The sequence below is a fragment of the Octopus sinensis genome, linkage group LG12 (assembly GCF_006345805.1).
Source record: "Octopus sinensis linkage group LG12, ASM634580v1, whole genome shotgun sequence".
Classification (NCBI taxonomy): domain Eukaryota; kingdom Metazoa; phylum Mollusca; class Cephalopoda; order Octopoda; family Octopodidae; genus Octopus; species Octopus sinensis.
This window is the reverse complement of record NC_043008.1, coordinates 22,378,896-22,406,540: the sequence shown is the minus strand read 5'-3', so window position 1 is coordinate 22,406,540 and position 27,645 is coordinate 22,378,896. Positions and strand designations below refer to the sequence as shown.

At 36.2% G+C, this 27,645-nt stretch overlaps 1 protein-coding gene across 2 annotated transcripts in view; it reads right to left on the bottom strand.

The window, feature by feature from the left end:
• The window catches only part of LOC115217999, a 520,272-nt gene that overhangs the window by 20,491 nt on the left and 472,136 nt on the right, over positions 1-27,645 (bottom strand). Inside the window, exons 6-7 of one of the 2 annotated variants that reach the window (XM_029787743.2) lie at positions 26,427-26,480; positions 10,265-10,352 (exon numbers count right to left, since the gene is read on the bottom strand). In XM_029787743.2, the coding sequence (XP_029643603.1) occupies positions 10,265-10,352; positions 26,427-26,480 (142 nt within the window). The remainder of the gene's footprint in view (positions 1-10,264; positions 10,353-26,426; positions 26,481-27,645) is intronic. The other variant, XM_029787744.2, reaches the window with a different exon arrangement.

Sequence of the window (27,645 nt, the reverse complement as noted above, 5' to 3'; positions counted from 1 at the left end):
TTGTCAAATCCTTAATGGTTATCAAACTCACACCAGTTTTTAAATTAACTTACACACCAGTAAGCTACAAAACATTTTGTCAGAAGTTATCAAGTTTTATCGACATCATAGTGACTATGTTAAAAGCATTCTGACAAGTTTTAATATTTTTTTATTCCTTTTTCACTGATACACTCTGCATAACTGCAACTGTAATATGTATACTGTTGACGTTCTTAGTTTGGAACCAAGAAACCCTATAGTCTGTTGTGCTATTAGAGAAAAACTGACGTATTGGGATTTTGTCTTTTTCTGTGGTGCAAAGTTAATTGCTGAAATGGAAGGTGTGAAGTCAATAAAGTTATGATGATGATGATGATGATGATGTTAATGGAGATGATTGTTGTTGTTAAGGCAGTGAGCCGGCAGAGTTGTTAACACATCAGGTGAAATGCTTAGCAGCATTTTATTTGTTTTCATGTTCTGAGTTCAAATTCCACCGGGGTTGACTTTGCCTTTGGAGGGGAACTTTCTTGGTACAATCCCACGGTCATTTGTGGCCAAAGAGGAGTCTTTATCCTTTTTACCCTAGAAATGTATTACTTTTCTCCTTCTCCATTCATCAGGCAAAGACATGCACTCTTTTGTAATGCACCACCGTCAAATCTTCACTGATCAGATTTGTTCCATGTTCAAAATTACTCATGACCATCAAATTCAGTAAAACTACTTTCATTGCCATTAAGGCAAGACTAACACCTCAGACGTGGGAAAACACTCCTAGATTGAAGATGCTCTCACTCAGTGGAAATAAAACCCAGGCAAACCAAATATGGCATACATCAAGAACAATGTTAGTTCTATCAAAAACATACCATTCAAGTTTCTACATTAATGTAGAAATTTGAATAGCATGTTATGCAATTGTTATTCTAGAGAAGATATGAAATAAAGAGTGGAGTGGAGGAATGAAAACAGACATGTTCTGAAATCTTTCACAGCCTTGGATTTTTATCTCATTCTGTTATTTTTTTATATATGCATGCTAATATACAACCTATGTTGGACTCCTCATTTGCATAATCACCGAACCTGGATCTTAACTATAGTCTGTCAATAGCACTTACTCAGCATTCCTTGACACCTTTGGGTCTTCCTGACACCATTACCTCTCATAACCTCAATATATATATGTATGTATGTATGTATGGATGTATGTTTGTATAGAGTGTTAGAAGTGGTGTACAGATATTGAATATTGAGTATAGATGAGGATGTCAGAATTTTAGAAAAGAATTTTTTATTTAGTCATTATTATTAGCTCTTTAATTCCTCTTTGAACTTGTCAAATAAAATAGTGAATGTGCAAACAGGTTGTTCTTTATATAAATCAGGTGTTTTTATTTAGTTTGTTTAGAAGAGGAGAACAGTGTTCTTGTTTTTTTGTTTTTTTGGAGTGAGGTTCCAGGACAGTGGAGATAGATAGATAAATAGATAGATAGATAGATAGATAGATAGATAGATAGATAGACAGACAGACAGATAGATAGATAAGTAGAGAGAGGGAGGGGAAGGGATTTCTTTTCAATTTGGAATGTTTTATACCATTTATTTATTTAGTTTTTTTTACCATTTTATAGCTACTGGCATGAGACATGAGATCAATGATGGTGACCTCTTTTAGGATGGGAAAAATAATGAAAAAAGGAAGGGGTGTTGTCATCACGGATAGCATTTTCTTTTCCTTAAGATATAAGAATTTTATTACTTATGTATATGTAATGTGTGAGCATGTGTGTGTGTATGTGTGTGCGTATGTGTGCCTGTGAGCTCAGGTGTTTTGGAATATGTCTATCTCTACACTGTAATTTTGATGTCTTGCATTGAAAAATAAAGTCAGGTTTCTTTTAATTTCCTGTTTTTGCATGAACAAACATTACTACAATATTTACAAATTAGAAAAATAAAACCCACTGTTACAGAGATGAGTATCATGTTATAAATATTGAGGCAGAAACAACAGTAATTTTTTTTTTCTCTTTCCTTAAGGTGTCAGAAAGTTTTGTGTTGAAAAATAAAGTCATGCTTCTTTCAATTTTATGCTTTGTATGAACAAACAATATTTACAAATTAGAAAAAAACGTAAAGTTAGAAGATCCCCATGTTTTATATATATATATATATATATATATATATATATATATAAAATATATATAAAAATACAAAATGGGACAAGAACGCAAAACATTCAAATAGACTACACAAAAAACGGACGGGTCATTCGAAGCCTCTAATCTTCAGTCAAGAACCGGATCATCCTCGCAATTTCGCTGATTAATATATATATATATATTATATATATATATAAAATATATTAGAAAAAAACTACCTTTTATCAATTCAAAATAAATAATTAATGATGGTGACCTATTGATAAAAGGTGCTTTTTTTTATAATATTTTATATATATAGTATATTGTGTGGAATTTGACTTAGTTTTTCTAAATTGAATTCTTTTTCCTTGTAAGTTTGGATTTTATTCCCTCAAATAATATATATATATATATATATATTTATCTGTAAATATAATATGTGATAATTATTCAGTAACCATGATAAAACACAGAGTTTCGGATGTCGGGGTAGAAATCCACACTGTCATCTCTTCAGTTATCTGGCCATCAAAAAAATGCAAAATGCAGAACCTCATATACTGCGTTACCTGGCCCAACAGCAAAGTAAAAGGGCATTTTCTTGATGGCCAGATAACTGAAGAGATGGCGGCGTGGATTTCCACCTCGGCATCTGAAACTTGGAGTTTTATCATGGCTACCGAATAATTGTCACATATTATATTTACAGATAAATTCCTCTATTTACATAATATCGAGGTCTCTTTCATTCTTTTGTTGTCTTACCATTTCTATCAATATATATATCTGAATATTTATAGAGATGTGTATCATGCTTCTGATATTGGAGCTACATTTAGAATAAAAGATGCAAATTCTCCACTTTTCTTTCAAACATTCAATTTTGGAAAGAATTTTTTCATGTAGTGTAGTAGCTCCATTGCTTTTCAGTATTGTGGGTCATCCCATGAACACTTGTAAAAGGGAAGGATCTTAAATTTTCCATCGAGGCATATTACCAGATGTTTACTTAATGGAATCTTGCATAATTCTTCTTTTCTGATATGCTGCCTGTGGATTCTTGCATGTTGGCAGAGGGAATTATTTGTTTCACCAATGTAATTTTCTTTGCAGTTGGAGCAGGTAATGTAGTATATGAGATTCTGCATTTCGCAGTTCATATCTGCATTTATTTTGAATGAGAATCCACTCTTGAATTTTATGTGGGAACCACTTTCTAAGTATTTAAAGTTGTTGTTGCATGTTCCACATCTCTTATCTCCACATTCTTTTACAAAGAATTCTGATTCATTTTCTGATGTGAATTCTGCTCTTGTAAGGTGTCTTTTAAGATTTTTTGGTTGACATCTACTATTCTGCAAAGGGAATTTTTAGATCAAATTTTTCATTTTGGGGTTATGCAGGAGTATAGGTAAGTTCGATTTTAAAGCTTGAAAGATGTTGGTTATCCCAGGACTGTGTGTGTTAACAAATGGAATCGTGTGTTCATTAATTTTTTCCTTAGGTGTCTGTATTTGGGTGATGATCAGTTTTGTCACCTTTTTAATTCCCTCATTAATTAATCCTAAGGGGTATTTCTGCATGGCGAGGAAGCCTTTGAGCTCGTTGTGTCAGATTTCCCATATTTTGGGGTCAGTCGCTATAGCACACATGCATCTTGCCATGCTGTATGGGATGTTCCTTTTGATGTGTGATGGATGGCAAGATTAGAAATTTAGGCTTCCACACAGTTTCCATCTCTCCAGTCCACTCATAAAGTATTGTTCAGCCTGGGGCTATAGTGGAAGACATGCCTAAAGTGCTGCAAAAAGGGGTTGAACCCTGAAACTACATGACTGAAGTGTGAGTTTCTTAACCACACGCTCATGCTTGAACTTTTGATCATAAGTCTGTTTGCTCAGAGTTGACCCTGGGCTAAACATATGTCACTACATTCCACTTTTATTTACATTTCATAATTGATATAGATCTATACAAGATCAAACTCTGCTATTAATAGCCAACCAGCCAACCAGCCAACCAGCCTGTGAACCAATGACCCAACCAGTTTGTTTTAGTAACTATTTTCATAGAGCAATGTCTGCGACTCATATAAGTATAATTTATGAAATATTTCAAGAATATGAAAGAAACTAAAATAGTAACTTTTAAGTTCCAACATAAAGATATATAACTCTTTTAACTATAGCTTGTTTGTTTATTTATTTGTTTGTTTGTGTGGTTGCGTAGTTGTGTGGTGAAGTACTTTGTGAATAATTGTATTGCATGTGTATGTGTATGTGTGTGTGTGTGTGTGTGTGTGTGTGTGTGTGTGTGTGTGTGTGTGTGTGTGTGTATGTGTATGTGTGTGTGTGTGTATGTGTATGTGTGTTGTGTGTGTATGTGTATGTGTGTGTGTGTGTATGTGTATGTGTGTGTGTATGTGTATGTGTATGTGTGTGTGTGTGTGTGTGTATGTGTGTGTGTGTGTATGTGGTGTGTGTGTGTGTGTGTGTGTGTGAGTGTGTGTGTGTGTGTGTGTGTGTGTGTGTGTGTGTGTGTGTGTGTGTGTGCTTGTGTGGTTTATATAGTTGTTTGATTTGTGTACTAAGATTATCTCAAGGATGAACAGCAATTCTGAAATATGGCTCAAAATGTAATGGCTGAGAAATGGAATAAATGGGTGGAAGATATTCTTATTCCATTTTCGTACGATCTTATAAGATATTATTTTAAGATAGTTATTTTAAAAAATATGAACAAATAAGCAGAAAATAAAAAAATTCTTAAAAGATTATTAGTTCAGGAAAGATTACTTAAGCGAGACAAGTAAAAGAAAAAAAAACCCAACAAAATATTAATATAAGGTAGATGAATAATAATGATAAAAACAAAGAAAAGGAAAGAGATAGTGAGTGAAGGAAGAAGGTGCGTAAGTGTGGAGGAGAAACAAGCTGAGTTTAAGTAAATTACATGAAGATAAGATGTTTAAACGGGAGACTTAATGTGATCTAAATAGAATCCTGTTAATGGCCAGCAGACCACCAATCCCATCCCTATCCCACTCCTCTCCTTCCATACCCCACACTCTTTAAAATCTCTTGATGGGAAAAATGGTGTACGTCAAACATATCTAAAAATAAGCTGGAGCCCATGTGCAACAATCACAAAACCTATCAGTAAATATATATACATGTGTGTGTGTGTGTGTGTGTGTGTGTGTGTGTGCGTGCTTGTATATATGTGTATATACACCACATACACACACATGCATACTGTTAGATTCTTGCACATAACAGACAGTTTTAACATGGGGAAAATGTAAGCTCAACATATATATATAGCGTAGAGTCAATTTATGGGCATAAATTCAATGATACACTTCTTAACTGCTATTCTGAATCGCCAGAAACACTTTTGATAAGCTGTCTGAGAGAGAATTACATATATATATATATATAATATATAAAGGGAAAGTTTACAAAAATAAACAAAAGACGAAGGCAGGTGGAGTACAAACAAACAAATGTATTAGTATAGCGCTCAGGAATATAAAATATCTTTTATGTTTCGAGCCTACGCTCTTCGACAGAAAGGTACACAGAAAAAAACAAGGAGAGAAACATATATATATATATATATATAAAGGGAAAGTTTACAAAAATAAACAAAAGATGAAGGCAGGTGGAGTACAAACAAACAAATGTATTAGTATAGCGCTCAGGAATATAAAATGTCTTTTATGTTTCGAGCCTACGCTCTTCGACAGAAAGGTACACAGAAAAAAACAAGGAGAGAAACATATATATATATATATATAAAGGGAAAGTTTACAAAAATAAACAAAAGACGAAGGCAGGTGGAGTACAAACAAACAAATGTATTAGTATAGAGCTTTTACGTTTCGAGCCTACGCTCTTTGACAGAAAGGTACACAGAAAAAAACAAGGAGAGAAACATACATATATATATATGTAAAATCAAAATAAGCAACAAGGATATCCAGAGGTAATAATGCAGTATGATCGTTTCATGCAACTCCATTTAATTGAACAATGCAATCATTACATCAATTTAAAATGTGGAGCAATCCCCAGCTGCACAAAGTCATAGAATTTAGTTAAATTAGAACAGATGGACACATTAGTGTAATTATACCTAAAATCTCCAAGAAGTTAAGGAGATAGACAAAGAACATGTTGTCTCCACTTCAGCATAGAAGTTACAAAAATTATCAAGAAGACTCTGCCTGTCACTGATTTTATTTGTTTTTATGGGGTCAGTTTTAATTTTTAGACTAGTTAATCAAATCCTTGTATATCTAAGGCTGTAGCAACAAAGGGCATTATCTGTTAGGAGTAGGGCTGAGGGAGCAGACAGAAATCATAGTTGACATAGTCATAAAAATCAAGATTTATTAGAAGCAATATCATGAGGTTTAGTAAAGGAAAACTTAAAACAAGATGTTTATATAAATATATATTAGTCAGTAGTTCATATATCCCCCAAAACACTTACACTCTAAAACATAAGAGTAGTGATATTTAGAATGTAGTTAAGGCAGCGAGCTGGCAGAAACGTTAGCATGCCGGGCAAAATACATAGCTGTATATCGTCTGCGGCTACGTTCTGAGTTCAAATTCCACCAAGGTCGACTTTGCCTTTCATCCTTTCAGGATCAATAAATTAAGTACCAGTTACACACTGGGGTCGATGTAATCGACTTAATCTGTTTGTATTTCCTTGTTTGTCCTCTCTGTGTTTAATCCCTTGTGGGTAGTAAAGAAATAGGTATTTCATCTGTCATTATGTTCTGAGTTCAAATTCCCCTGAGGTTCACTTTGCTTTTATCCTTTCGGGGTCGATAAACTAAGTACTAGTTGAGTACTGGGATTGATCTAATCAACTGGCCCCTGCCTCCCCCAGAATTTCTGGCCTTGTGCCTAGAGTAGAAAAGGATATTTAGAATGTTGTTTCTTTTGGCTTTAGGTAGAGAAGTTATGTGTCTCTAGCCATTTGAGTTTGATGAGTCACCTGTACAGTTAAGCACTTTATAGGTGTGAAACCAATGGTCACTCTCTGACTAGCCATAACAAACTTTCAGTATATACATATGTATATATATATATATATATATATATATATGCGTGTATGTGTGTGTGTAAATATGTATATATTTGATTTTCCCTAGAAATACTGAGGTGTTTGAAAATAATTATTTAAGAAGCTGCTACGATACAAATGATGCGATAGATTATAGTCCCATATGTGGTGTGTGATTCTTATTACTTTTCCCATTATTAAAGATACACTCTAAAGGCAATAAAAGTGGAAAGAATCCCCTACAGGAGGATTTGAGCTACACCTTGACCTTTGAAATTAGAAGCTTTAACTGGTCAAACTAAAAACTTAAATGCTTTTATTTAATTTGGTTAAAACTATTTTCAGAAACTTACTACAAAGCAATCAGAACCATAATAAATGGTATCAAATTTTGGCACAGGGCCAACAGTTTTGAGGAAGTGAGTAATTACATTGACCCTGGTATATAACTGGTACTTATTTTATCGACCTTGAAAGAATGAAAAGCAAAGTTGACCTCGGTGGAATTTGAACTCAGGCACCTCGGGCAAGTGTTTTCTACTATAGCCTCAGGCCGACCAAAGCCTTGTGAGTGGTGTGACATTGACAAAATATGTGCTAGACATATTTGAGAATTGATATTTGATCAAAGCAATTACACTGTTTTGTTACAAATGTGGGACCTTGTACGAATGAGGAAATCTTTAATTTACCTTAAATAACAACAGCAGCACTGGACACTGAGTCAGATTGATAGAAATAGCAGACAAACCTCCCTCAAATCAAAAGCTATCATCTTATTTAAGGACAAGATATACTAGATTGTGTAGCACTACATATCTCTAAAAAAAGTCGGGATGGTCAAGGCTGGAATGACTTTCTTCATATGTCTGCTTGCTCAGTGTTGGCCTAAGTGGCTAAACAACAATACCAACAACAACAGCAACACACAGCAATAACAACAAGAGCAACAGCATGATCACAAGAAGACAACAGCAATAACAATAGCGAAAACAACAGCAAGAGCACCAACAACAGAAAACATCAACAACAACGATAGCCACAACAACAACAATAAAAACACCAGCAATGATAACAATTGCAATAATAGCAACAACAATTAAGTTCCATCAATCCAGTTTTCAGTAATTTAGCAAACCCAACTGATCGGTTCTCTTGTTATGCTGCACCAATTTTCCTTCCAAAGTATGATTACAGGCCACTGACATCACCTCATCATTGTTTATGAGGAATTTCAAAAGGACAGTGGTCAGTACTTAACCGTTTAGCATATAAACTGCCCATATCCAGTCAAAATAATTTATTTGTTTTATCTTCAAACTGGCTGGATCTGACCCCTCACACTTACTCTACACTGTTGCCCTAAAAATATACAATCACATTAAAATGTCAAAGCTACAAGATAATGCATCATCATCATCATCATCATCGTTTAACGTCCACTTTCCATGCTGGCATGGGTTGGACGGTTTGACTGGGGACTGGTGAGCCAGATGGCTGCACCAGGTTCCAATCTGATCTGGCAGAGTTTCTACAGCTGGATGCCCTTCTTAATGCCAACCACTCTGAGAGTGTAGTGGGTGCTTTTATGTGCCACCGGCATGAGGGCCAGTCAGGTGGTACTGGCAACGGAATGCTCAAATGGTGTTTTTACGTGCTAAGTGCACAGGAGCCAGTCCAGCGGCACTGGCAATGCCCTCGCTTGAATGTTGATTTTCACATACCACTAGCACAAGAGCTAGTAAGGTGACGCTGGTAACAATCATGTCCAAATGGTGCTTTTTACATGCCACCGGCATGGAGGCCAATCAGCAACCCTGGCAACAATCATGCTCGGATGGTGCTTTTAGTGCTCCACTAGCACGGATGCCAGTCATCGAATTTGATTTCGATTTCACTTGCCTAAACAGGTCTTTGCAAGCAGAGTTTAATGTCCAAGCATTATATTTCACACAGAAATTTGAATGCTAAAGGGTCAAATCGCTCATATCTCTCTTTATCTACTTATATACATTCCCTCTATTTGTGAAAATGTTCTCCAATTGTTATAAAAGTAACTAATTTAGTGTGAAGGTGTGTAACTTAGTGGTTAGGGTGTGTGGACTCTTGAGTGTAAGATTGTGGTTCAATTTCTGGACTGGGTGACACATTGTGTTCTTGAACAAGACACTTCATTTCACATTGCCAATCCACTCAGTTGACAAAAATAAGTATTTCCTGCAATAGACTGGTGTCCCATCTGTGGGAAGAAATTTATGCACCATGGAAACCAGAAGATTAACCCCATTACTTGGGAAAGATCTTTATCCAAACTAATTTAGTAAAAGCATGAAAAGAAAGAATGTGACTTTCACTTTGCTTTTGGAATTGAAATTAAACAGTGTTTTGAAAAGTGGTGAGAATTGTATTGGTATCATGTGTGAACATAATATAAGTTCTTTGACAATTTAGGACATGAAACCAAAAAACAAGTTTATAAAATTAATGACTGATTCAAAGACAAGTAAAATGTTGATGTGTGTCAAGAAAAAAAACCCCAAAAAACTTTCAGAATGAGATGCTGTGGTTTATGTGGATTAGTGCAAAGTTATCTAAGAGTATGTCAATTTCAGCTTTAATGATTATTGAAAATATCAAGCAATTACATAAAGATAAGAATATCATGGAGAGTTGTGAGTCTGTAGATGGTTAGTTTAGAAACTTTCAGATTTAGAATTTGACATTCATAAACCTAATATTTCTGACAAAAAGAAGGCAGTAGATATTGCTAAACGATACAGTTACATATTTGGGGACCTCGTGAAAACTCCACCTGAAAAGCTAAATAATTTTTTTAAGACTGATTTCCAATCTACCAAATGTTACTCAAGCAATACTCAAGTTTCAAAGGGTGCTGTATTAGATGAACTCTAATGTAACCACAAGAACATTAAGGCACCAGCAACAACAACTACAACAACAACAACAAAAGCAACTTCAATAATGACAACAACAATAGCCACAATAACAACATCATTTGCAACAACTATATCTCAATTAGGCGTATTTACCTGATTCTTATGATTGCTGCTACCAGGAAGAACAAACCTATTACTGACGAACAGGTGACAATGATGAACATCTGGGTGCGGCTGAGTCCTGGGAGTAGGGTAGAAAGGGAGAGAGAGAGTGATAGAGAGAGAGAGGTGGGGAGAGACAGAGTGAAAGAAAGAGAAAAAAGTAAATTAAAGGGGACGATACAATCGTTTGATTTTTTAATATTAATATAAAGTACCATCACCATCATCATGGTCATCATCATATCATCACCACCACCACCACTACCACCATCACCATCATTATCACCAATGCCAACAATATCACCATCACCACCTCTACCACCACAACCATCATCGTCATTGTAATGCTTATTGTCATCACCACCACCACCACCACCACCATCATGACGATCAACTTCCCACCATCATCACGACGACGACGACCACCACCACCATAAACATCGCGATCACCACCACTATCACTACCACCACCACCTCCACTGCAATCACCATCATCATCATCATTGTTGTCATTTTGTGTTCGTTATCCTGATTGTCATCAACCTCCACACCACCTCATCACCTCCTCACCACCTCCACCAACATTGCCACCACCGCAACCCCATCCCCACCTCCACCATAATAACAATCATCATCAATTCAAAAACATGTTCAGAGATGTCACTGTAGTTGTCAAAAATCAAGATCATCCCCCATCCCACCCGACCCCATACCATCCCACCCTACTCCGTCCCATCCCATCCCATCTCACGTTTATATTATTAGGTTGTCCCAAAAGTTCATAAACACTTGCGAAAATTGAATTTTTACTCGCCAAGTACTAACAAAAACAACAAAAATTATTCCTCAAAATAAAGACCATTATTTTCCAAGACTCTCTACGAACTTTTGGGACAACCTTATAATTTAGCATTAGAATTCTTCACGTTGTATAAAAAATAGTTATTGTATGCATCATTCGAAAGAGAAATAAATTCTGCATAAGGTGTAAAAGATAAAAATAATTTGCATGGCGTTAGTAACATAATATTTTGTAATAAATAGAACTTTTATCAATGTAAAGTATAAAAGCCATCACAATATGGCTAACCACAAAGGGGGGGGGGGGTTACTGTAGCTTTTTAGCCCCAGGAGATCATCGTCTCCAGCTGGGGCTAAAAAGCTACAATAACACCCCCCCGCCTTTGTGGTTAGCCATATTGTGATGGCTTTTATACTTTACATTGTCGAGCGATTACTGTTTACATCTCGTTCTGAGATTTAATAGAACTTTTATCATTGGTCTTAAATTTATTTTCGCCAGTGTACAATGTACTGCCTGCACCAAGAATTGAACCCACTACTTAATGATAGTAAGCCAAACTAGCCTATCCACTGGGCCACACACCACTGAAACTGAATGCAGAAATGTATTTAGTAAGGCACTGTAAGGTATTGGTCATTCTATTGAGTTCTTTATTCCAGCTAGCTTTCAACTGCAATAATGAATCCAATAATTTATTAATTAACTAATTAACTAGTTATAATTAATCTTGTTAATTATGCCAATTATCATTATTGAAACCATCATTCAGACCAAAAACGATTTCTCTGCACTGGAGGCTAAATGGACAAAGCAATACTCAATAACTACACTTCATATAGACTTATTGGTCTTAAATTTCAGCACAAGGCCAGCAGTAGATCCCCTTTGCCGTTGTTTGGTCTGGGTTTAGAAGTTCGGCAGGTATTTAAAGGGAAAAATTTGACAAGACAGTCAGTCACCAGCTGACACTCGCTGACGATACATCGAAGAGGCCAGGGAACAGAAGAAAGAAGAAGAAAGAAGACATGCACCCAACACCAGAGCTGAAGACACCTCCGAAAGGGGGTCCCCGCCATGTCAAAACGGTAGAGGAGTAGGGGCCGAAACCGGACGTGGTTCCTCCCGATGATGTCTTGAGCTAACTGGATCCTATAAAGGAGCTGTTGTGGTAGCAGACCACAAAACATGGTTGTAATTCCCCAAGTAGACTACACCTTTCACATCCCACCAAACATAGCAACACCTTACATGGCTGAAGACCTTCTTTAGCCAGGGGTGCCGGTGTTTCTCCTTTCCCTACTCACTGCCTTCAGTACTTGACATTTTCATAGAGAACCCATTTCTTGTCACCAGTCACTATTCAATCCCAAAACGGCTCATTCATGATATGTGACAGGAAAGAAAAGCCCGCATTCACTCTCTGTGTGCAGTTAGACTCAGAAAGTTTGTGAAGAACGCATTGACCCAATTCGCCAACTTTCCCAATAGCACACAGGTGTTGATGAATGGCTGAAAGAGCAAATTCAAGCTTCTCTGCTAGTTCCTCAACAGTTACGATGGGATTTTGTTCCATAAGGGTTTGCAGGACGTCCTTGCTGAGCTCTACAAATCTTCCAGGACAAGGCTTGTTTTCTAGGCTGTAGTTTCCAGCTTAGAATTTCTGGAACCACCGTTGACACTGGTTTATGCTTATTGTCCAATCCCCATATACTTCACATTAATATCCTTCACACTTTCTGTTGCGTTGTTGCCTTTATTGAACTCATGAAACAAAATATGCCGAATATGCCCCTTTGTCGCTTCCATTATAACTTTGAAAAAATAACTGTTAAAATCGAACTGCACTCTTCAAAACTTGCTCTAAGAATAAAAACAAGGTAAAGTTACTGCCTGCTTTTATAGCAAGTTGATGCAGGTAGTTTATCCCACCCCCTTTGACTTTTAATTCATTCTATTGAAAAAACTGCATTATTTATGGGATGACCCAATATATGAAGAATTGATAAAGATGTATGAGAATGAGATGTATATTAGGTAAACTTGGTTTGTATGTTACTGCTGTTGTTGTTGTTAGTGGTAGCGCAACCCTAACTGACTGAGCTGAGCTATGATTAAAAACTTTCTGGCCGCTACAATCTTAATATTTTAAAGGCATGGACTATTAAGGCATAGAATAGTTTAAATAGTAAGGTGGTGAGCAGGCAGAAACGTTAGCACGCCGGATGAAATGTTTAGCGATATTTCGTCTGTTGTTACATTCTGAGTTCAAATTCCACTGAGGTTAATTTTGCCTTTCATCCTTTCGAGGACGATAAATTAAGTACCAGTTACACACTGGGGTCGATGTAATTGACTTAATCCCTTTGTCCGTCCTTATTTGTCTTCTCAATGTTTAGCCCCTTGTGGGCAATAAAGAAACAAGAATAGTTTAAAGGCATCTAGTGCTATTGCATCCAATCCATTTTTTTCCTTGTCATAAGACGTTTGTGCAGATTTTCATGAGATTTGGTTTTAATTTCCAGCAGATTGAGTGACTACATAGAAAGTGAGTTATATGATGAGTAAACTTAACTCAACATTATCTGAAATGCAATAAAATGGTTGCTTAATACCTGTATGAAGATTTTCGTGGATTATCTTAAGAAGGTAAACGACATGCTTAATGAAACTAAAGAATTATTTGAATTACTCTGCATTCAATATGCCACAATAATGAAAGAACTGCATTGGAACAGCTCTGAAGCACTTAGTTTAGATTATGCTAAACAATACATGAAAGGAATTCCCAATAGATCATTTACCAATCAAAGAAAGATAAAAAAAAATGCTTCCTTAAAGTAAACAAATTCTTTAATGCAACACGAAATGAAGTAAGTTCTTGTCTGATACAATCTTTGTTCTGCAATACAAATAATATAATACACAGCACAGCTATTTATGTGACTAATCTGTCTGCAAGTGCAAGCTATGTGCTTCTGACTAATATTTAAACATTCTCCAGATCTGTTTGAGTAGTTACCGTATTTACTGTCTCATGTTCAAACTAAGAATTTAATTATTTCCATCAGAGAAGTCTTTCTGTTCTGTCCGGTAGACTGGGAAATACAGCAAAGTTTAAATAATAGCTAAAAGCAAGCCAGCGTGGGTGTCTTGATTTAGCGATTCAATCTGACAGGAACAGCAGAAAAATTTCCCTAAAATCGACCCCTACTCTATTAAAAGAACGTAAAAGGAATTACCCCTAAAAACGAAATAGTCATAGTTGGAATGGTTTCAATTTTAGCTTTATTAAACAAAAGCTGACATGGGTTAAACAAGAATAAAAGAGTTAAAAGCTTCCACACAAAGACCCGTCTAGGTCTAGTCAAGTGAAATCTAATTCTAAAAGGCCACTGTTGTCTGCTATGCTGAAATTGTAGAAGACCATTGTCATCTGCTTTACCAAAATTGCATATTCACTGTTACCTGTTGCATGAAAATTGTAAAAGTCTATTGTTATTTGCTGCACCAAAATTGTAAAAGATTACTGTTATCTGTGTCTGCCTTTTCAAAATTGTAAAACACCACCATTGCTTGTTGCAGGTAAAATAAAAAATAAAAACCCATCGTTGGCGCACGGTCACCCTCATTTCTTTCCTAACCTTTGCATATAGGCGTAGGAGTGAGTATGTGGTAAGTAGCTTGCTTGCCAACCACATGGTTCCGGGTTCAGTCCCAGTGCATGGTCAAGTGTCTTCTACTATAGCCTTGGGCCGACCAAAGCCTTGTGAGTGGATTTAGTAGACGGAGACTGAAAGAAGCCTGTCGTATATATGTATATATGTGTATATATATATATATATATATATATATATACATATACATACATATATATATATATATATATATGTACGTGTGTGTATATGTTTGTGTGTCTGTCTGTGTTTGTCTCCCCAACATCGCTTGACAACAGATGCTGGTATGTTTACGTTCCCGTAACTTAGCGGTTCGGCAAAAGAGATCAATAAAATAAGTACTAGGCTTACAAAGAATAAGTCCTGGGGTCGATTTGCTCGACTAAAGGCGGTGCTCCAGCATGGCCGCAGTCAAATGACTGAAACAAGTAAAAAAGTAAAAAAATAAAAGAATATCCTTTGCATTCATCAATCATGCAACAACATTCTTTACTCGCGAGCATCAGCATACTATTCTTCACCTGGAGAGAGAATTTCTTAATTCCCAGCAGAGGTAATCGATCCCTGAACATTTTACATCTCGTCCTTTCTCTGATGACAATCAACAAGGAAGTAAAGCTAGAATGGATCAAAGATCATAAGTCAACTTCAGACAAACACAGACAAGAGGTTCCTTTGAAATTCTCAGAAATATCACACACCAATGACAACTGTCAGTGTCTATTCCGTATATGACATCACTTTGAACAGTATATTATAAACGTATATGTGTATGTGCGTGTATATTATATATATATATATATACATATATATACATATATTTATATATATATATATATATATACATATATATACATATATATATATATATATATATACATATATATATATATATATATATATATATATATATATATATATATTATATATATATATAATATATATATAGATGAAAAGTGGTTAGGAGTCCATACAAATCAAAAATTATAGTTAAAAATAGTAAATAAAGTTGGAAAAGTCACAGAGAATGCTTCATAAAATATTACTGGTTTTGATGTATCCATCTTATCAAATACTAGCACTATGACCCGGCATTGCTGGGTCATAGTGCTAGTGCATGCATATACAGCTGTGTGCGTGCGCACGTACACGCAAGTACTGCCCAAATTTTTGACCAATCACATACAGCTAGCTGGTTTCGGGCATTTTGATTGGGTTTTGGATAGAAAATTCACAAAAAAGTCACTTCTATTGATTTTTTTAATGGCTTTTTTTAATGAGTGGACTGGATCAATGTGAAATAAAGTGTCTTGCTTAAGGACACAAAATACTTCTGGGAATCAAACTCAAAACCTTATGATCATGAGACACATACCCTTATCATGAAGCCACCTGCCTTCATAATATATATATATACTTCACAATATATATATAATATCCAAGTGATGTGGGTACAGCAGGCTACTCCTCAGGCCAAGAATATCTTGATTAAATGAAGTTTACAGTGCTGCTAGGAAGCCCATGTTAACACACAGAGGATTCGACATATATTAGTATATGTATGTATATGTATGCATGTATTTATATATATGTATATATATATACACATACACCTATATATAGATAAAAATGTATTTATATATATATATGTACAGCAATCCCTCACCATATCGTGGGTCACCTATCATGGTTTATTATTTAAGCTTACGTCAATTCCCCCATGGTGTTGTTTTGCATTTATAATAAAATAAATATATACAAATTATAAAAATAATTAAAAAAAATATACAGTACAGTACTGTTTCTACTTTGTAGATTTTCACCTATCGCAGGGGTTTTTGAAACATAACAACAGTGATAGTTGAGGGATTACTGAATGTATGTGTGTGTGTGTGCATGTATATCTGAAATACAGAACAGAAGTGTTAAGCAGGGATGTGTATGTATATAAATACGAACTTGCTTCTTCAGGTATTCCAACAAACATCACTGCTAGGAACCTTGGTGGGACTTTAGCAGAGTCCATTCTGTTGTAATCATTTGGGTCTAGTCTCTGGTTTGAGGATAGCTTCTTAGCTCCCTTCCACCAGTTTTGGAGACCATTTAAAAATATTTATTAACTAAATCCTTAAAATCATTATTATTGTTATAAATGCTAAAAAAATGTATTCATATATAAAGTTTAAAAAGATTTTCTTACATTTGATATATATATATATTTGATGAATGTTCACTAATACTATTTAATATAAAAGTTCCAGTGACTTACAGTGACATTCAGAATTTTTATTAATAAATTCAAAGATTTATGATATATAGTTGACACAGCAATTATTTTTAAGAAATAAATATTTTTTGTAAGCTATATAACTTGGGTTTCTTTGTATAAAAAAAAACTACTTTTTTATAAAAACACATACAATTTAAATCTTTTAGGAATCTGGAAATTATTTAAGATTAAAAAAAAAAGGAAAACATTTTGCACCAAATTTAGAAACTACTACTACTACTACTACTACTACTAACACTACCACCACCACCACCACCAATACCACCACTGCTGCTGCTGCTGCTGCTGCTGCCGAGGCAGTGGCAGTAGTAGTGGATGTTGTATTTTTGTGATGAGCAGACATTTCCTAATGGTTCCAGAGTAGAATCGTATCTGCTATGTTTAATCTAATGGAAAGGAAGTTTGTTTTTCTATTTTATCTTATTTTGCCAATTAATGACTTTAAAACATTTAAGCGTCTGCCCCATTAAACTGGAATGGAAATTTCTTAATATTTTGTATCTGCAAAAATATTTGTTTATTAGTGAATAAAGGCAGAAAGCGTTTGAAGGTGGTGGGAGATCATATGAGGTGTACTAACCACAAAAAATGTTAGCAGTGAATATGCGCCCAAAATATTAAAAAGAAAGGGGCCTCTGAAAACTTTAAAACAAACATAAAGAAAAAACCCCAGAGCATAAAGAAGGTATAAAGAAGAAATAAGGACAAGAAAACAAATAATATTTGTAAATACAGACATTAACACTTTGACAAGCTTAAGAGTTGAAAATGTCAGCTTAGAAAGAAAGACATCACCAAAAACAAAAGCAAGAGGTCTTTGTGCGAGTTACTCTTTTACACTTTTACTTGTTTCAGTCATTTGACTGTGGCCATGCTGGAGCACCGCCTTTTAGTTGAGCAAATCGACCCCAGGACAATATTCTTTGTAAGCCTAGTACTTATTTTATTATTGCTTGACACCAGCATCAGTTGTCAAGCAATGTTGGGGGGACAAACACAGACACACACACATACATATATATATATATATTATATATATATATATATATATATTATATATATATATATATATATATATATATATATATATATATATGTGTGTGTGTATGTGACTGCGTGTGTATCGTTGGTGATTTTTTTTCCTCCATCTTCTCTTCCTCGGATCTTTCCTTTTCCTATGTTTCTGATGAAGAGCTCTGCTCGAAACATTAAATTTTCCTTCTTTCTTTCCTTTCCTGAGTGTCCAATAATACTATACTTGTTCCACGTCCTCGCATTGTTGTGTTTTTTCTTTGTGTTTTCATGTTCGGATTAACTATATATATACGATGGGATTCTTTCAGTTCCCATCCACCAAATCCACTCACAAGGCTTTGGTTGGCCTGAGGCTATAGTAGAAGACACTTGCCCAAGGTGCCACACAATGGGACTGAACCCAGAACCATGTGGTTGGTAAGCAGGCTGCTTACCACACAGCCACTCCTACACCTATACATAGGAAGATGAAATACAAAGGCCAACATTATCTTTGTATTACAGCAAAAAGGTCATGGGGGTAGTGTAGCATGCAACAATAACTGGTCAGCTAAGTTCTGCAAGGATATGCATGTCACCAATGAGGTCATGAATAGTGATGAAAAGACTTTAACAAACAAACAACCAAGTGATTGCTTGACCAGCACATTAAACAAATGATCGATTAGATAGTTGGTTAGATATTTAACCAATTGACTAACAATAAAGAAGTGATATTGAACCAGTGCATGTGTTTATGATTATTGGCATTATGACGCTCCCAAGGCATAACAAGCTCTTTTCAAATACTGTAACTGTAACAATTATTTCTTGTCTAAAATTTATCTATGTACCGTAAATCCTCAAGTATAGTCTGCCCTTGAGTATAATACACAGGAGATTTTTAGGGGGCTGTACCTCTGGAAAACCTAAACCTTGTATATAATACGCACTCCTTCTCTAACTTGAGTCGTGCATAATTAAGCCAGCAGCACCTAGTCGAACAAAAACTTCCACGCATGTGTAATACAATAATGGTGATGTTCTTAACTGTTATATGGGAATGTAAATATGTTTGCAAATTGTTTTTGTTACATGTCATTCTGTGTTCTGAATACTTTTATTTTAATAAATGCTGCTTACTGCAAGTTATGGATGATTCTTTTATGACTTCATTGCTTTCAGGCTTAGCTTAAGGTATTTTCGCGCCTGACATCACAAAATGCATCTGAATAAACATTGCCGGACAGTAAATAGAGACTCGGACATTGCTTAGAAAATATTTTTCAGTTTTAACCTCGTATATAGTATGCACTAGGGATTTTGACCTCTAAATTTTGGGGAAAAAAGGCGGATTATACTCGAGGATTTACGGTACATATTCCTATTCACAGATTTTATCTGATACCAGAAAATACCAGAAAAATAACTGGGTAGTGTTTGGGGTGTGAAGAGGCCGGGAAGGGGGATTTATTAATATTTTTAACTATGTCATAGTATTATACTAGAGCTAAGCACAAATGCTTAGAGGGTGTCTCAAGTCTTACGAGGCTCGTTTTAACAATGGCTGTCATGAAATGAAAATTGCTTAACAGTGAAAAAAAAAAAATCAGGATTTGCTTACAGACATAGTTCACATATAGCTTACCTCTGATTTACTGTGATAATTGAATAAGATCGGTTGAATAAGAAAGAGCCAATATCTTGAGAAGATAAATTACTTCTCATCTTAAGCTAACAATACTTTATACAAATCTATTATTGTCAGTTTGCAGATATGGCTGTGCACGTCTTTCCGGTTGATGGAGATAAATTTAATAATACGAGATGTCATATTAATCTAAGTATAATCGACCGGAATCTTTTACAAATATACACCAACTAATAAAAATACACAACATCAAAGTAAATATATATATATATATATATATATATATATATATATACACAAACACACAAATATCGAATTTCCGAATTTTACAACAGGTTTGTTGGTGCCATCTTGTTATTTATAAACTAATGTATTTTTCCTTCCTTATGCCATAACAACAACATTGACTGAAAAGATTGTAGTTTGTATCCACCTGTGTTGCATTGTGTTGTGATAATTTCATGTTAAAGATGTTTGTGTCTTGTCAGCCCAGTCAGTCTGGCTGTTAAATAGGTACCATAACATTGATGCTGATCGCCCCAACAAGCAGTGAAATGTACTACGGTATCGAAGTGACATTCTGACAAACAAAAACTATACTTGTAATGTTGTTGTTGATAATCTCCATGTGAATTATACATACATGCAAGTTCATCGTTTAAATATACATGAGTATGTCTAGATATGTGACTATATGCATGAGAATACATACATAAAACAAAACTGACAAATCAGCACACATACATACATACATACATACATTATGGCTGCCCCCTCGTTATCGAATATGGCCATTGCACGAAGCTTAACTGTTATCAGTGCTGTGATCGAATGTGACTTTTTAACCCAGCTAAAGATCTACAATGTCTTGTACAGAATTGGCAACTAAAACCTTTAATGGTAATAGCTGGCTGTAGTTGTAACTGGGCTTCATGTACCTTTGCATGTCGTTTAAGTCCTCCTGCCGAATTACACTCTCTTCCACATGCCCGACAGATATGATTAGTATGGTGTGTTACACCACCACCAGTGGCCAGGTTGTCACTCATCTGTCTCATACATACATACATACATACATGCATACATACGCACATATATACTGGCAAAAATACCCTGTTGTTGAAAATGAAATTCCAATGAAGGAGCCTTGGATCTACTTTAGAAACCGGCTCTTTCTCCATTGGCAAGAAATCTCAAAATAAAACCGAATAATGACATACATACATACATACATATATATATATATATATATATATATATATACATACACACACACACACAAACACACACACACACACACACACACACACACACACACACACACACACACACACAAACGCACAAATATATATACATCATCATCATCACCATCATTATTTACTACCCGCTTTCCATGCTGGCATGGGTTAGATGGTTTGACCAGAACTGTAGAGCTGCACCTGACTCCAGTGATTTGCTTCTATGGCTGGATGCATACTCAAGCATACTTGAGTCTTCAGTTTATTGATGACAGCAAACAAGCTAAAACTTGTCAGCCGTTCACTTGTAAAAATCAAGTAATATGCAATCTATTAAAAAATTATTGAGTAATCCTTTTGTTTGGTCTTAAATTGCTTTTATACAAAACTTACCATCATTTGAATTAGAGAGAAGTTTGAATTAGATGGAACTGTTTAGAATGACCACAGGAAATATTCTGGAAGGCTATGGACATTAATAAGTCCCCACAAATCAAGAAATGGTACTGGAAACGTATTGTTAGAGTTGAAGAAAATCTGTGCAGCAAGTAAGTTCAGAAATGGGAATTTCAAAATCAAGCGTTTATCACATTTTGAAGTGCTATCATTGGGAAAGTTACATTCCAAGAATAGTCCATGCTCTCAATGAAGACGATCCAAACCAAAGAGTGGAATTTTCTAAGTGGTACTTAAGTTGCAGACATTCGAACAAAGATTGCTTGGAGTGATGAGGCTAGATTTAAATTAAATGGCTCAATTAACTGCCGTAATTGCACCTGCTGGGGACTTGAGTGTCCATGAATTATGGAAGAACATCCTCCTCCTCCTCATCATCATCATCGTTTATCGTCCGCTTTCCATGCTAGCATGGGTTGGACGATTTGACTGAGGACTGGTGCTGGTGAACCAGATAGCTGCACCAGGCTCCAATCTTGATCTGGCAGATTTTCTACAGCTGGATGCCCTTCCTAACGCCAACCACTCCGAGAGTGTAGTGGGTGCTTTTACGTGCCACCGACACGAGGGCCAGTCAGGCAGTACTGGCAATGGCCATGGAAAAATCGTGCTGTTTTTTACGTGTCATCTGCACACTGGCACAAGTGCCAGTAAGGCGACACTGGTAACGATCACACTTGAATGGTGCTTTTTACATGCCACGGCACAAACGCCAGTTAGCCTCTCTAGCAACGATCACGCTCGGATGGTGCTCTTAGTGCTCCACTAGCACGGATGCCAGTCATCGAATTTGATTTCGATTCCGATTTCACTTGCTTCAACAGGTCTTTGCAAGCCGTGTCCACTGTAGGGAAGGTACGCTGCAATTTAACAAATAGTTTGTAGATGATGATTATGATTGTTGGTTATATCTGTCCCAGTATTTTACTGGTACTAATTTATCAACTGAGGAAGAGTGAAATGCAAATTTTTTTTGGAGCGGTTTGAACTCTGAATGAAATGTAAAAAAAAAAAGCAAAATTAGATACCACAAGGTATTTAATTTTCATCCTTGTTGTCGTTGATGTCGTCATCATCATCATCATTATCATTATCAACATCAGTATCATCAGCGTCACTGCCACTGCCACTGCCACCATCATCATCATCATCTTCATTATCATCATCATTGTTGTCATCGTCGTCTTTATCGTTTTAATTAACGACAGTCTGTATTAGCAAGTTTCTCGCTGCAACAACCCTCAGAAACACTACCATCACCATCTTCACAATAACCACGAAAAAACACCTCCACCACCACCACCACCACAAATAAAAACCCAACCTCTCTGCTCTACTTTCATCCCCAAAACAACGCCAACACAACCATGAATATCACCACCAATATCGCCACCACAAATACCGTTATGAACACCACCATCAACACCACCTCGTCACAATCACCACTAAAAATACCTCACCATCACCATCACCATAAACACCATCACCATCATAGATATCTCCGATACCACAAATGCCATTGTAAATGCCATCACCACCACCACCACCACCATCAACAAGAACACCAACACCAACACCATCACCATAATGTTAAAAAAATATTTAGCCAAAGTACATAACTAAAACTTATTTTGAGCTGTTAACGTCCCTGGTTAAAAGGGGTCAATTTTGTGTGAGCTTAATGAGTGAAATATACATCACATCAATTCATCCTTAAACACAGCCAAGCCATATTAGATAATGAGGTCCTAGCTATTCTATTATTCTTTTCTAATCTAGGCACAAGACCTGAAATTTTTGGGGAGATGGCCAGTCGATTAGATCGATCCCCATCAGGTAACTGGTACTTAATTTATCGACCCCAAAAGGATGAAAGGCAAAGTCGACCATGGCAGAATTTGAACTCAGAACGTAGCGGCAGACGAAATACCACTAAGCATTTCACCCAGTGTGCTAATGATTCTTATTTCTTTACTGTCCACAAGGGGCTACAAACAGAGGGGATAAACAAGGACAGACAAAGGGATTAAGTCGATTACATCGACCCCAGTGCGTAACTGGTACTTAATTTATCAACCCCGAAAGGATGAAAGGCAAAGTCGACCTCAGCGGAATTTGAACTCAAAACCTAATTTTGCCTGGCATGCTAACGTTTCTGCCAGCTCACCACCTTAGCTACTCTAGTATTGAATATTAAAAAAAGAATATGAGGGGATGGTCCTGGTCCTGGACCAGAATGGTTTTGCATATAAATCTGTTCTAATAGGTTTTATCTAGGGCTAGACAACGAAAATAACGATGATGTAAACAACAATAATACTAATACTAAAAACACACATCATCATTTAATGTCTGTTGTCCATGCTGGCATGGGTTGGACGGTTTGACCAGGGCTAGTAAACTGAAGGGCTGCAACCAGACTCCAGTCTGATTTGGCATGGTTTCTATAGCTGGATGCCCTTCCTAATGCCAACCACTCTGAGAGTGTATTGGGTGCGCTTATGTGCCACCAGCATGGATGCCAGTTGTGTGACACCAGTATCTGCCATGACTATGATTTCATTTGGCTTCATGGATCTTCTGAAGTGTGACATATTGCCAAAAGTCTTGGTCACTTGTCACTGCCTCCGCAAGGCCCAGCACTCAGCAGGTGCTTTTTATGTGCCACTGGCACAATTGCCAATTACATGACACAAGTATCGGTCATAAGAACAATTTTACTTGGCTTGATGGGTCTTCTCAAGCATGTCATATTACCAAAGGTCTTGGTCAATAGTCACACACACACATATGGGGAAAAGACAGCAGTCCACTAAAGTCCAGTGCTTTGATCAGACATCGATCATATCTAGAATAGATAAGGTACCCAATAAATAATAATTAATTAATCAGTAATAAAGTAATCAATAGTAACTATAATCACTGCTGGACACAATATGTCACTAATGAGTGGGTGTTTCGAGACTGTATGTGATCATTTGACCTGCTAAAAGTAGCAGTCAAATCTTTATCACACTACATTCTACCATATTAAAATGGATGGAAAATTGGTGAGCTGGCAGAATCGTTAGAGAGTTGGGAAAATGTGATGTGGTAATTGGTTTCAGCTCTTTATGTCTTGAGTTCAAATCCCACTTTCATTTTTTATCCCTATAAGGATGATAAAATAAAGACCTGGTCAAGTATCAGTTGGGGTCTATTTAGCAAACTAACCCGTCTTTTTAAAATTGCTGTCCTTAGTGACTAAACCAGAACCAACATTAAAAAGGGTATACTGGATAGTGTAGTCTTTCTTGCATGTCATGGATGGAACACCTTTGATCATAGGTCTATTTGATCATCTGTAATCAGAGGTTACACAACAACAGCAATGATAACAATGTGTCACTAAAACAGGTGAGCACAAGTGTTAGCCAGCAATGTTTCCAGTGTTGGGGTTAAGTGGCCCTTCCAACTGACTCTAGTCAGCTCTAGCAGGGTCTTCCAATATGCAACACATATGATACATTCTCTCCTGATATGTGTCTCAAACATCATCATCATCGTCATCGTCATCGTCATCATCATCATCATCATCATCATCGTCATTTAACATCCATTTTCCATGCTGGCATGGGTTGGATGGTTTGATCAGAGCTGGCAAGTTAGAGAGCTGCACCAGCTTCCAGTCTGGGTTGGCATGGTTTCTATGCCTGAATGACGTCCTAAATGCCAACCACTTTACAGAGTGTGCTGAGGGCTTTGTATGCAGACCAGCACAGGTGCTTTCTATGGGGACTGGCACAGGTGTATTTTACACAAACATTCTGTAATGTGCCCTTTGGTTTTGTGTGGATGCAGTCAGAGCTTAACATATACATACAGGCTTTTGTCCAACCTGTTTTAATGTATGACTGACAGATTTGCTAAAGATAGCATCAGAGACGAGCAAAATGGAATACTTTAAAGTGTGCAAATTTTGATTGATTTTTATTATTAGAATGTCTGGAAATGAATGAGTGTGGCTTAGTGGTAAGGGGTGCATTGTGTCTATGAGCAAGGCACTTTATTTTATGTTGAAACTGGCAAAAATACGTAGTACCTGAATTTCAAAGGGTTAGTCTTGTTGCATTCTCTGTCATGCTGAATCTCACTGAGAACTTCGTTAAGGGTATGCGTGTCTGTGGAGTACTCAGCCACTTGCATATTAATTTCATGAGCAGACTGTTCCATTGATTGGATCAACTAGAACCCTCATTATCATAACCGATGGAGTGCCAGTTAATTAGTAATTAGTTGGGAATGTCTGGAAAAATGGTTAACATCCATAGTATTTACAGGCCCTTCATGACTGGTGAGATTTATGCAATGAAGATTTATTTTTAACAATTTCAGATAAAAAGATTGCATGTAAAACATATGCAAGACAGGACTGTCAGAGGTATGTGAAAATATATTTACAGCAATCAATCTGGGGGGTACTAAATATGAAATTACAATTGAATGTATCTTGATAGCTATGCGTGGACGAGTAGGGCTACCCCAAACTATCTGATCTTCGTAGCCATTTTTCTTTTACTTGTTTCAGTCATAAGACTACGGGTACCACCTTGAACAATTTTTAGGCAATTGAATCAGACCCAGTACTCTTTTAAAGCCTGATACTTATTCTATCGGTCTTTTTCCCCAATCTGCTATGTTATGGGACGTAATCAAACCAACACCGGTTGTCAAGCAGTGGTGGTGGGACAAACAAGGGCACAAAAATACACATATATTGATGCATATATATATATAAATATATATAAATATGTGTGTATGTGTGTGTGTATGACGGTCATTTTCCTGTTTCCGGTCTACTAAATCCACCGCAAGACTTTAGTCGGCCCGAGGCTATAGTAGAAGGTACTTGCCCGAGAAGCCACACGGTGGGACTGAACCCGGAACCTTGTGGTTGGGGAGCAAACTTTTTACCACACAGCCCCACTTTTAATATTCTATGTGTGCTAAACCCCTAAACTTTGACCTTTTTTTTATTTCTCTTACCTCTTTTGCCTCGACTCATCTTTGTTCCCTGGTCAATCTCCTCTCCTATTTGACCTGTAATAATCCAAACAGTGCAAAAACAACAGATTCAGATGCTGTTTGATAGCACATATGAAACGGCATAAGGCAACACTTAAACAATATCCTTTTACACACAAGAATGAATTTACTAGACACGATTATATTTCTGTAGTTACATTAATTGCTGTGAAGTATATTTCATTTCCATTATAAACATTTACTTTTCTTTACGTCCAGATTTTTTTAATTTTCAAAGCAAACATGAATTTTCCTATAGCTTCATGATGAATATAATTATGTGCGTGTGTATGAGTATACATATGTATATATGTATATATATATGCACTATATACAAACACCCCACCCCATGCAACGACACGCGCTTTTCTTGGACTATTTTGTTCCTTCTCTCCAGACCTTTTCCACTTTCTGACGAAGAGCCAAGCTCGAAACGTCAAACACACCATCTTTTTTCCATCTTAAACTGAGCGTGGACCTACAACATTCACTGTGCACGCCCTTTTAAATTTTCGTGTTTTGTGTTTATTTTTATTTTCGATTTCCTCTACACACACACACATACAGAGTCATACACTTACATGCACACACACAAGCTTCCACCCAGTAGTATCGAACATAAAGCCACATGGTTCTAAAGTAAGTTTGTTAACCACATAGCTATCCTTGCACGTATGTGCACTTGTTCTTCTTCATCGGGTAGGTTATGCTGTCCTAGCTAGCTTTGTAGCAGTGATATTAAATATAGAATGGGTAGTGCACGACAAATAATTGTTGGTTAATCGAATGCCACATTTTATTTTTCAAATTACAGAATTGTAGAGAAATAGAATTATTTCAATTTACTGAGACATTTAAAAATAAACAGGTTAAAAAATATTTTGCAATCCATAAATTAAACACATAATTAAATTTTGAGCTAGAATTATTCAAATAAAATTATCGTAGCGAACTGGATCATTCTTTGAAATATTGAAACAGTTTTACAAATTGCTAGAGAGCAGATGTTATATAACTGGGGTTTTCACTTCCCAATACCAACCACTCACACAGTTTGTTTTCTGTTAACCAAACGAATAAAGAATTATAGTATCCATTCATATGTGACAACTATATGTGTTAAAAACATTCCATTCTGTTTCTAGGCACGTAATTCTATTTATGACTTGGTTCATCAAGC